At 48.9% G+C, this 11627-nt stretch overlaps 3 protein-coding genes across 3 annotated transcripts; 2 read left to right on the forward strand and 1 right to left on the reverse strand.

Moving 5' to 3' along the window:
* Nucleotides 1–421: 421 nt before the first annotated feature.
* LAJ45_07168 (uncharacterized protein) lies at nucleotides 422–2542 on the forward strand (the record flags this gene model as incomplete). Its single annotated transcript, XM_046116727.1, has 1 exon — nucleotides 422–2542. The coding sequence occupies one exon, from the start codon at nucleotides 422–424 to the stop codon at nucleotides 2540–2542; it is 2121 nt and encodes a 706-aa protein (XP_045970129.1).
* Nucleotides 2543–5365: 2823 nt separating this feature from the next.
* LAJ45_07169 (uncharacterized protein) lies at nucleotides 5366–6929 on the forward strand (the record flags this gene model as incomplete). Its single annotated transcript, XM_046116728.1, has 4 exons — nucleotides 5366–5855; nucleotides 5922–6089; nucleotides 6147–6637; nucleotides 6699–6929. The coding sequence occupies 4 exons, from the start codon at nucleotides 5366–5368 to the stop codon at nucleotides 6927–6929; spliced, it is 1380 nt and encodes a 459-aa protein (XP_045970130.1).
* A 2818-nt stretch (nucleotides 6930–9747) lies between these two features.
* On the reverse strand, nucleotides 9748–11418 carry LAJ45_07170 (uncharacterized protein; the record flags this gene model as incomplete). Its single annotated transcript, XM_046116729.1, has 2 exons — nucleotides 9748–10908; nucleotides 11008–11418. 2 exons carry the CDS (start codon nucleotides 11416–11418, stop codon nucleotides 9748–9750), a joined length of 1572 nt encoding a protein of 523 aa, XP_045970131.1.
* Nucleotides 11419–11627: the final 209 nt, after the last annotated feature.

Below are 11627 nucleotides of genomic sequence, written 5' to 3' on the forward strand. Positions count from 1 at the left end.
AGGTAAGCTAGAGAACACGTGCCATTATCATCTTTGAAGACGTATTGTCCACTCCTAGTTCTTTTTTTTTTTTTTTTTTTTTTTTTACGTGTTCTGTATCCCGCTTCATTAGTATCTTCGTGTTTCCCTTCCATTTTCCCTTCTCTTTCTCCTTCACCCAACGACCGGCCATCGACTTCTTTATCTTCATTCCATCATTAGACACCTCACCTGTGATCTGTCTCCTTACTATACAGTTTGCGTAGTTTCTGGCAAGTATCAAGAGAGCCTGTCAGAACCAAAAATAAGACTTGACTGTGTTGGTAAACTACGATTCCATCGCTTTTATCACTTAGTTAGGGATCTAAACTAATGGTCTTTCACATTTTCGGTTGTTTAGATGGGAAGCCGAATTCACCAACGTAACAATAGAAAAGCTGATATGGATTTTTTTATACAAAAGATCGTTTCTCCATCAACGTCTGGCGATATAGACAAGACCGAGGTCATTCTGCCGCTCAAGTCCCTCGCATTCCGCGGCTATAAATGTTTGGGGATGTTTTTATCTCCCCGCGACGTTGAAAATTTAGACAATCTCTCTTACTCAAGTCCGTTCACCAAGAGCCAATTGCCTCTAAATGGCACGGAAATTCGCTTTTGCTTTTGCCCAGAGATTCCGACAACTATTATTCCAATTGAAATTGGAGGTCTTCTTGGAGAAATTGATAGATTGAATGTCAAGGAGACCAAATGTTCTCTACAGAAACAAGGCTGCGAGAAAAAATATCAAAAGTTGGGGGGAGAATTATCTGGTTACAGTGCCAAAGTAAACTTTGGCTTTGTGCTCAGGCATGGGAAAGACGAGGCACGTAAATATCACCTTGACGGTGCCTTAATCCTGGATTTGACCCACACACTCTTAAGTCTTCCTAATCCAATTTGCTTGATTGGCATGGATTTCATGGTCAAACATCCGCACTTATTATTTGAGACAAGATTGGATAAGAGGAAAGAACTTTCTTTTAGATTGGCCAAAGTACTTTCTCGGCATAGAAACCACGAAATCCCAGTTAATAATCAGAACGAGGTTATTGTCAGCGTGGAAGATCATCACAACGAAAATACAGAAAACATTGGATGCGGAATATTTTTTAAGACTGGATCTGTCTTCAACTCCTTCTGCGGGGTAAGCAAATCTGATATGTTGGGCACAGAGCTTAATTACTACCGGAAAGAACGTGGTTTGTTGGTAGGTATCCTCAAGGCTCTGCAAATTGTGGAGACCTTCTCAGCCGGGAGTAATTTGAAGCCCGCATCGGTGGTTATCAGAACCTCGAACGCAGACATCGAAAGTATTCTTTCCCCTGTTAAAGCTTCATCACAAAATCGCCCGCAGTGCTTATGGGAAGGAGATTTTACGGTGAGTGATAGATCTCCTCAAAGAGAATTCCCTCTGGCAATTCGAGATGTTGCTCTGTACTACCACGATAATTTTGTCAAGCGGAACCCGGGATTTAAAATCAAACATCAACATGTCAATAAACCCGATAATCTCGGCGGAGCACTCTCTGCAAAGCTTTTAGCTATTGCAGGCTCTGAGATGGAAGAGTTTTATATTGAATCCGGGTCTATAGGGCTCGATTGTGAAGGATTGCGAGGTTATCCCAAGAAAAGATGGCCAAGTTCGCAGAATGCAGTTCCATTGATAAGCCATCCCGGTATCAGAGATAGTTCAATATACCTATCTTTTGGATTTGACGGCTTCTATTATATTCAACGGGAGAGGACCCATATGGTAATGGATTTGGCGGATCAAGCAGGTTCGAGACTACATGTAATACCTGATGGAAAAAGTCAGGTAATTTCGGGGCAAGATTTGAAGAAGGATATTCACGATCTTTCTAGAAACCCTGGTAGCCTGCTAACAGACACAATCTCTCCTATTGATCTCTCGGGTTTTGAAAGTGATTGGTACACTCGGACAAAAGTTTCCGCTGCAGAGTGGGATTGCGAAATGGGCCAGAGACCGAGCAAGATAAATATGGAGCAGTCGCAGAAAAGAGCGAATAAGGATCACCCAATGAGAGGGAAATCTCCCGATTGCTTAAAAAAAGAGTGGATAGAGTCAATACGGAGGGAATATCGAAATGCTAAGGCCTATTCGAAGTTGGGGGGAGAGGAAGTAGTGGATCTCAGTAAGGTGCTTGAGTTATGGAAAACTGGGCCCAACAAGATGGTGGAAGCAGTTGATAGCTCGAAATTATTATGCCATATTGATTGTGGGTGTAGAACAGAGGAGGGGGCATGCCTATGTAGAGGAGCCAGTGGGAGCATCCAATGCGAGTGCGGTCTGCCTTTAACGTCCCCTAAGGAACTAGATCATCCTCTCCACAAATTCTTAGAACGAGGTCGACTTAAAAGGTCACCACCGCCTAAGTTCACCGGCGAAGCAGGTTATACAGAACAGTGGGGAATTATCAATACACAAAAGTCTTCCTGCTGCTCGCAGAAACACCCAAAATTGGCGGTGGAAGATAATGGAGCATGGGAGTCTGTCTGGTGATCTGGAGATCTGAAAGATCCCAAATGAAAAAGAGGGATTCGAAAGTATATTATTGTTATTCTCGTGGGGAACGGTGGTCAGTGGGCCTTGAATCATTTGTTTTTGCGAAAAGCGCAGGAAGGCGATGCCTTATGGGAAGTAATGATCAAACTACTTGCATGCTTACATGTATGTAAGCCTAAAATTCACAATTATCATAAAATGCTCTTTTATTTAGCCAGAAGTGAGGTTCGTCTTATAAATACATAGGTATGTGAGTAGGTGCCAACGATCTCCATCCGATCAAGGTTTCACGGGAATAGCAATAAAAATCCAAAAGATTGCCAATTTAAGAAGGTAGACTCCAAGCGCAGGGTTTCTATGTATTCCAAGAAAACCGGAGGGATATGCTATACTAGGTATTGAAGTTTTGAGGCCTGGCCCGGATCCTGGAAATGAGGCTATCGCCGGATCTCGCGATGTATCATGAACCATGAGTAATTTAGAACGACTAGGGAACGTATCTAATAGGTTTAACTGTTACTCTACTTAAGTGAGGAGAAATAGTTGAGTTGTTTGAGATATTGAGGCAAATATAGACTATATATGTATCTAACCTCTAGAGGCCACGAGTTTCTAATCTTGTACCAGTAGATGAGAATATATATACCTGATGGCCTACAAAGGCGGGCGGCCTTGTGCCCTTGCCTCTAGGACGGACAGCGTGCCGGACCTCGAGGGCCCCGGGGGCAGAGGTCAATGAGGACGAGGTACCTCAAGGATATTCTCAAACCTCGCCGTTCTCGTGGGCCACACTGCTGACGGGCATGAATAATCTTTTGGGCTGGATAGCAAAGTATTCAATGTTGGGCAATTTCACGGGCATTTTTGATACCTCCGAAGTTCTCCTGTGGTAGATTTTCCTGAGCAAATATGATGCTAATAATAGGAAGATCACATAGATCTCGGATAATAGCGCAACTCGGGGTGAGTAGGAGATCTCACCTCAAGTACGATCGCCCCAGAGACCCAGACCTTGGGATTAGACTCCCGAGATAGATATTGGGAGCCACTCTCCTCGGATTCAGACTCCGGATTAGCGCTCTTGTCCTTACAAGACTGCCTATCATCTGCTAGGGCCTGGGGAGCTAATGATTGGAGAAGGCTCTAAGAAGAGTGGGCAGAGCGGGGTGAAAAAGGTTAGTGAAACAATCCATTGGTAACGATACATAAATATAGCTAAGATCGTTATATCAACTTTGAGAGGAGACCCTAATAGGGACTTGAAAGGTCTCAGGTTCTAAAGCTTTAGAAGATCTCTACCACCATTTTGGGAGGGCTCATATCAGAAAGAGTTGCCTTTGGCAATCTCAACTCTCGCAGTAGTACCCCACGAACCGTCAGACTGGATTGGAAAGAGCAATTTAACGCCCTAGCTGGGAAGCCTGGATTAAATTAACACAGACACGCTTAGATAAGGCAACCTCATCTTGTGGATTTCTTATATGAGATATACATAACATTGCCCTAAATACCTGGCCTGACAGTTAGTAGTAGAATACGGATATCCATGGAGAAATAAGGTCTTTCGTCGTTTACATTAATAAACCGAGGGCAATAAAGGTACTTTCTTTCAGGTACGAGACCTTGATTGACTTTCGAGAGTTCTGGAAATAAAATGTCCGGTGTGTGAAGTTGATTTAAAGTGTTGCAGCGAGGCTGAAAGCCGTATACTAGCCAGGCCAGATCATTAGTTTTAACGTGGCTTGTGCCCGCTCTCATCGACGGGTACCACGGATTTGGGGTTGGATGGGGTGGGGTGGGGGTGGGGGGAGAGAGGGAGAGAAGGAGGGTATCGCCTGATAACCTCAGGGTTCTAGCCACTTAGCGCCGAGTTATCTGATTGGTCGTGCCTCAATGATCGCCCCCAGGATGTGGACCTGACGTTACACGAACTGGAGTATCAAAATAGGAAGTTTCCAAATAAAAACGAATTGGCGCAGATCTAGAGTGAGGCTCTTTTTCCGGCTGGCAGATCCATCCTCAGCCCCCCTTTCTGAGCAGAGAAGCTTCTACCGCTACTCGGATGTCCCGCCTCTAGTGGTGCATGTTACTGCAAAGACAGCACCTACGCACACACGACAATTTCAACAGTGCTTTTCGACGGGAAGGATATGATCGCATTTCGCGCAGAAATGTACATCTAATTGCACCGCGGGTTCCTCGAGATTTGTAACATTTCGCAAACGGTCGGGCCAACTAATGGTTTGGCATGCAACACTAATTATTACTTAACCGATTTGTCAGTAAGCGACGAGTGATTTCCTGTGTTGCTGCGGCTACTATTGGACAGGGGGGTGGTTTAGTTACTGTCTTGTGTAACACCTCTCCTTGTGCATGTGTCTGGATATGATATTTTCACTACATGTAGCTAAGGCAAGTACAAAAAATCCCAAATCACGACATGATTTCCGCACCGGGTGTCGGGGGAATCTTGGCCTCCGGTAGTATTCTAGACAATGATATTCTACTCAGCTTCTGTAATATGACGAGGAGGTCGTTAAAAGTTGAAGAATATCGAATGTTGAAGAATGTTGAAGGAGGTAATCGTTGAACTTCTACTCATCTCATACAAGACACTGACAGCGAGTATAGAATTATCTTGATATAAAAGTTGAACCCAATGGCCGAGAAAAAAGCATCAATTGAGAAAATACTACAGTATCATCCGTTAGCTACAATTATCATTTGCATTGAGAAAATTTCAAAAACCATAATTCTTAGTTCTCAAGAAACGACGAGACTGGAAGATCTAACAAAAAAACCAAAACCCAACACTCACAAATGGAAATTGATTCCCCTCCTCTCGTGATTCACAACGTCCACTTTATCTGGGACGACCTCAATACGCCATACACAATTACCATTGAGAACGGCCTCATCAGCGCCATCTACCCCACCCCACCACCCCCTGCCCACGTCCCCTATGCTACCAATATCAATGGCAACCACGGGACCGTTCTACCTTCCTTCTGCCAGCCCCACATCCACCTCGACAATCCATACCTCATCCACCGCGGGCCACCTATGGTCTGCGGATCTTTCTGCGAGGCGCTGGAATTGACAAATTTCTCTAGGCAGGAGTACATAGAGGAGGACTTGATAGAGCGGGGACGACGGCTCATTATGGAGAATGTCCAGGTTGGCGTGACGAGCATGAGGTGCCATGTCGAGGTGGATGAGATGGTGGGGTTGAAGTGCTTGGAGGCGGGATTGAAACTAAAGAAGGAGTTTGGGGATGAGGGTAGGGGTATCTGTGACATTCAGATTGCAGGTTTGTACTTCCTTTCATATAATATTGCTTTTAAATATTGGGTGTTTCGGGGCTGAATTTGAGTAGTTTTTGCACAGGAAGCCGTGTTCATCGGCGAAGACAATGGCGTGGCCATGCGGAAGCTGTTTTTCGAAGCGTGCGAGAGAGAAGGCGTGGATGCGATTGGAAGTACGCCGTATGTAGAAACGACAGTTGCGCTGGCAAAGAAAAACATCGACTGGATCATTGATATTGGTAATAACACCGACCCTCATCTTTATTTATACCCAAATCTAACAAATATCCCCCCAGCCATGCTCAACAAAAAGCATCTCGACCTCCACCTCGACCATAACCTCTCCCTCCGTAATGAACCCCTTATATACCACCTCATCCACACACTCAAATCCCGCTCCTGGTCTACCAGCATGCCCTCCCATCTGCGCATCACACTCGGCCACTGCACCCGCCTCTCCCTCTTCCCGCCCTACGAGCTACGCCAGCTCCACGAGCTCATATCGACCGACAACCTGCCTATCCACTTTGTCGGTGTTCCGGCGGTCGATCTGTATTTCATGGGCCGCGGCCCCACGGACGGGCCTGCTACGGGTGGTGGTGCGACAGAGAGAGGCACGCTACCGGTGATTGACTGGATTAGGAACTATGATTTTGATGTTGCGCTGGGTGTGGGCAATGTCGGGAATGCGTTTACGCCGATGGGTGGTGTGGATCCGTTGGGGATGGCGGCGTGGTTGGGAACTGTGTATCAGGGTGGAAGTCAGGCGGATTGTAGGGTGCTCTTGGTAAGTTCCACTCTTTCCCCCGTGTGGGTAGTATGTATGTATGCTAATGGTGTTGCGGTAGGAATGTATCACCACCCGCGCTAAAGAAGCAATTGGTATCATGCAGAATCAGTACAAGGACGATGATCGAATGGCGATCTCAGTGGGCGATAAGGCGGACCTGGTGATTGTGGGTCAGCGGAGTAGGGACATGGGGGTTCATGAATTGTTTGTGGAGCCCGGGTATGGCAGGATTGTGATTAAGGGAGGGAAGATTGTTGCGAAGAGGGCGGTTGAGACTTGGATTGCGTAGATATTGGGATTGAGATTTTGTGTTTGTGATTTCTGTTTAGTTTGAATGAATGAATGGATGTATCTCCGCTATTTTGAATTTACGTATTATTTTGTTTAGCACCTGATAAATACCCGCTCATGCCTTCGACTGGTGTAAAGAGATTGTTTGATTGGTAGTAGAATATAGAAAGAAGGAGAAAACGTTGTAGTCTAAAATGACACCGTTCCATGAATGTATTGATATCGAAGGGTTAGGGGTTCTGCCCCATCTTGGCACACTGCCAAGGCTCAAGTATCACTTCCAGCGCAGCATCCACCATGGGCGAGTGGTCTAGTGGTTAGACTGCTCGTCAGGCCAGACACCGAGTGTTTGTTCTCAGGACGCCAAGGGTCCGGGGTTCAAGCCAGGGGTGGGAGTAGTAACTGGATTAAGTCCCCAGTTGCAGTACTTTTTGCTCTTTATTTTTTTTGTGAAGTGAATTTGATAAGCCAATTTAATATATACATGTAGTACGTTTTGCCAAAGCTCTTCCATATATCGAAATCTCTTTTGTTTGTTTTCATCGCTGCCTTGGCCACGACCGGACAGAGATGAAAAACAAAACAAAAACACCCTCCAAGGAAACAAAGTCTCTGAACCTTAGGCACAGAGGAGGAGGACAAAAAAAAGCCTAAGGAACTGATTTTTAAACCTGAGACTTTGCAAAAAATGCTCAGGCAAAAAAAAAAAAAAAAAAAAAAAAAAAACGGTTCCCATCAATGAAAACCAAAAGAGCCGGAGAGGATACGGGCAAAAGGAACCAATTTCCTCTGCTCAAGAAAAAGATCGGACGAAAGCCTCTCCCAAAAAAAAATCTCATTTTGCTTTATTTTCTTCGCTGCCGCGGCCACACCCAGACAGAGAGGAAAACAAAAACAAAAAAAATCCCCCGGAACCCATCCAATCTCTCTCTTTTTTTTTCTTAAAAAAAAACCCCCCAAACCAAAAGGCTCAGGTCAAAAAAAAACTTGGTTTTCATCAAATGATGAAAACCGAAAAAAAAAGCCCCCAGAAACCAAAAACCCAGGCCAGAGCCCGAGCAAAAAAAAAAAAAAAAAGAAGAAAAAAAGAACCCCCAGAAAGCCAACCAACCAACCCACAAAGCAAAACCCGCCCAAAGCCAAAGCTCCCACCCCACAAAAAAGAAAAAAAAAAGAAAAAAAGGAATCCCTCCCCACACAACCACTTTCCTCACCATCTCGGCCACGCCCAGACAGCAACGAAAACAAGAGCGCAGAAGAGAACCCATTGCAAAAAATCAAAAATTAAACAACCCAGGAGGCCCTAAGGCCTCTGGCTGGACTCCACAGACCTCGATGTGCAATGAGGAAGGGAGCCCAGGGGAACTGATATACATGTGCACCAGTCCCCGTCGTCAGGTAAGTATGGGGAGAGAAGAAGGGGAGCGGGGGAACAGCGGTTTATAAAGAAAGGGGGTGGGAATTGCCAAGATTGCGTTTTGGCCGACGTTAGGGCTGGGGGTGGGAGGGGAGGAGGGGCGGGTAACGAGTGTGAACTGGGGTATGGAGAGGGGGGGTACGTGGCTGTAAGAATCTAGGTGGTTATCTAATCGATGGGGTGGGAGATAGTCAGATGAGGAGGGACAACGAGCACACAGTACATAACCCAGCCGCACCATGGCGGGGGGAGTATCAACCAACGTGGGCCATATCAAGATGCTGAAACTACATGTGTCCACTATACAAAAGATATCTATCCCCGAATATAAATATCTTATGAATACTAACAAAAAACTTAACTAAAAAATTAGAAAAAAGAGGAAAAAAGACTATCAACCCGCGGAATAGATACTTGAGGATATCTACATGGGAAGAGAAATTTACCGACTCACCGATACGCCGCCCCCCCCCCCCCCAGTACATAGACGCCAACACGAACCCGCCTCCCTCGTGCGTGTGGGTGGGAGGACACACCAAGCACGACATAGAGCCGACAGCAACAACACCTGCAAAAATCCAAATCTACCCGTTATCCCCCCAGTGGCGCAGGTTCCTCCTCCACGCCGTGGACCCCTCTGAGCTTCATGTTCTGTTCGTTAGCTATGATACATGCCTGGCTACACACCTCTTCGCACACAGACGGGGTTGTACATTACCCAAACCCACACGGCAGCAACCACCCCTCTCGCCCACTATGCAATTAATGAATTAAACAAAAAAAGAAACCCACCCACTACAACCAAAACCGAGTGACACCCCATGACCCACAACTCCATAAATGAGCCAATCACAGGCCATCACTCGTTCCACCTACCTCCATGTCAGCGGTTCAGAGCCTGGAGCGAGTGATAGCCCGTGACTTCATGTAGCTTCTGCACCCTACGTGTAGGGTGAGTGTTTGATTGGCAAGAGAGAATGAAAAAGTTGTATTTTCTAAAAGTAGCTATAGACCTACAAATCACAAGAAGAAGAACGAGAAGAACGAAATGCAGAAAAAGAAGAAGAGGAGCAAGAAAGTAGAGTCCAGGGTCCTATAATGCAGTGGAGGTGGAGGAAGCCGGAGAGATGATGATGGTATGGAGAGAGAGAGAGAGAGAGAGAGAGAGAGAGAGAGAGAGAGAGAGAGGGCTATAGAGAGAAAGAAGGAAAGAAGGAAAGAAAAAAGCAAAGAAGAAAAGGAAATTACAGAAACTATGCAAACCGCAGAAACTACATAAAAGACAGAGAAAAAGAAAGGAAGAAAGAACGAAAGAAAGAAAGCACAAGAAACTACACAACCACAAAAACCAACCCCCGCCCACTCCACCGTCCACATTACCCCCCCCCCCTCACAGCACCTACCCCCTCCTTGCCTTCTTCCCCCCATCGCCCCCCGCCATGCCCGCCACCCCCGCACTCCTCTTCTCCCCCCCCTCCCACCCTCCCCACTCCTCCACCCCCCTCCGCATCGCCGCCAAATCCATCTCCGCATCCTCACTCCTCAGCCCCGGCGGCGGCGGCGCAATCCCCGCCTTATTAACATACGTCATTCCAATCCCCGGGACCCCGCCCAGCACCAAACTCTCCATCTCCCGACTCCTCGTCGCAACGCCCTGATACCCTCCCGCCGCCCCTCCATCTTCCTCATCGCCCTCCACCCCTCCCGTCGCTCCCGCGGCCGCACTCCCACCACCACCCTCATCGCTGTCCTCGGCATCCCCATAGCTCGTGTGCTGCCGCTCCGTAAAGTACCGCACCGTCGCGAGCGACGCCTGGTTTCCGGCAAGCTGCAGCTCCTTCTCCGTAAACAGCTTGTCAAAGCTGTACACGGGCGTATACACCTGCCGCATCAGATCCTCCCTCCTCCTACGATTATCCGTACTCGCCGCCGCTGCCGCCGCCGCCGCTCCTGCTCCTGCTCCTGCTCCTGCTCCTGCTCCTGCTCCCACCGACGCAGACACAGAAAGCTCCAAGCTCTCCGCCATCGGCGGCGGCGGCGACATCGCCGCCAACATCGGCAGGTCGTCCGCCGGCGGCAGCGTGCGCGTCGTGCGCTTCCGCTTCGACGCCGTGCTCGGCGGGTCAAAGTTAATCCCCACCCCGAACGACAGGAGCTCCTCCACCTCGCCCGCACGGCGGCGTGGCTTCCGCGGCGGCGCGTCGTCGGGCGTGTGCTGCTGCTGCGAGGGCTGGTGGTGGTGGTGGTGGTGGTTTGCCTGTGTGCTGCGGCGCGGCGAGCCGATGATTGATGGTGCGAGGCCAAACTGCGAGGGGTGCAGGAGCAGCGCGTTGGTCTCGGTGAGGTCTGTGTAGGCGGATGTGGAGAGGGACGAGAGCGAGGAGAGGGTCGTGCTGCTGTTGGACTCCTTCTCGGCCGCGAGCTTCTTGAGCTGTGTTTTGAGGCGGGCCATGAGGCGTTGCTGGATGGTGGCGCTGAGGGACTTGTGTTCTTCGCGCGCGTGGATGATGCTGCGGGTGTGGTGCGCGACGAGGGAGAGGGATTTGTGGTTGTATTGGTTCTGCAGCAGCACCCGCACCGGGTGGGTCTGTTAGTCTTCACCTTTTCCGCACCTCACCGCACACCGCTCACACCCGGGAGTCAGGAGGGTTCAACATACATACAGCAGCGTCAACTGCGCATCCCTCTCCTCCATGCCCTGATTCACCTTCTCCAAAAAGTCGCCATACCACCTGCCCGCCCCACTCACGACACCCTGGTCCGCAAAGCCCATGCCCGCCAGCGCGTCCTCGACCTCCCGATGTATGGCGTCGCTGCTGTCGTCGAGCGGGCGCATGTCGCGGCCCGAGGCGTCGCATCGCGTGATGAGCTGGATGTCGGCGGTGAGGGCGGCGAGCTGGGCGCGGTAGTGGGCGTCGCGCGCCCGCGGGTTCGCCGGGTTGTGGAAGGAGGTGGTGAGCGTGGTAAGCTTCTCGCTGAGCGCGTGGCGGCGCTTGTCGCGTTTGCTTTGCGGGGCGTGTGGGTGCGGGGTGGGGGAGAGGGAGGGGGGCGTGGGGGAGGGGGAGGCCATGGTTTGGATGTGGTGGGAGGGGGGGTGTTTCTTTGAGGTTCTTGATCAGTTCTCTCCTCCTGCTGCTTCTGCCTGCTGGCGGGTATGCTTTCTTTCTTTCTCGCTCTGTCTCTGGAGTTGATTTCTCTCACTCCTCCTTCCCGTCCGTAAATCGAGCTCTCTGTAGACTGCGTGCTGGCCGTCTCTCCCTTTCACTCGCACGCACTCAC

Source organism: Morchella importuna (genome assembly GCF_003444635.1).
Source record: "Morchella importuna strain M04M26 chromosome Unknown Morimp01GS022, whole genome shotgun sequence".
Classification (NCBI taxonomy): domain Eukaryota; kingdom Fungi; phylum Ascomycota; class Pezizomycetes; order Pezizales; family Morchellaceae; genus Morchella; species Morchella importuna.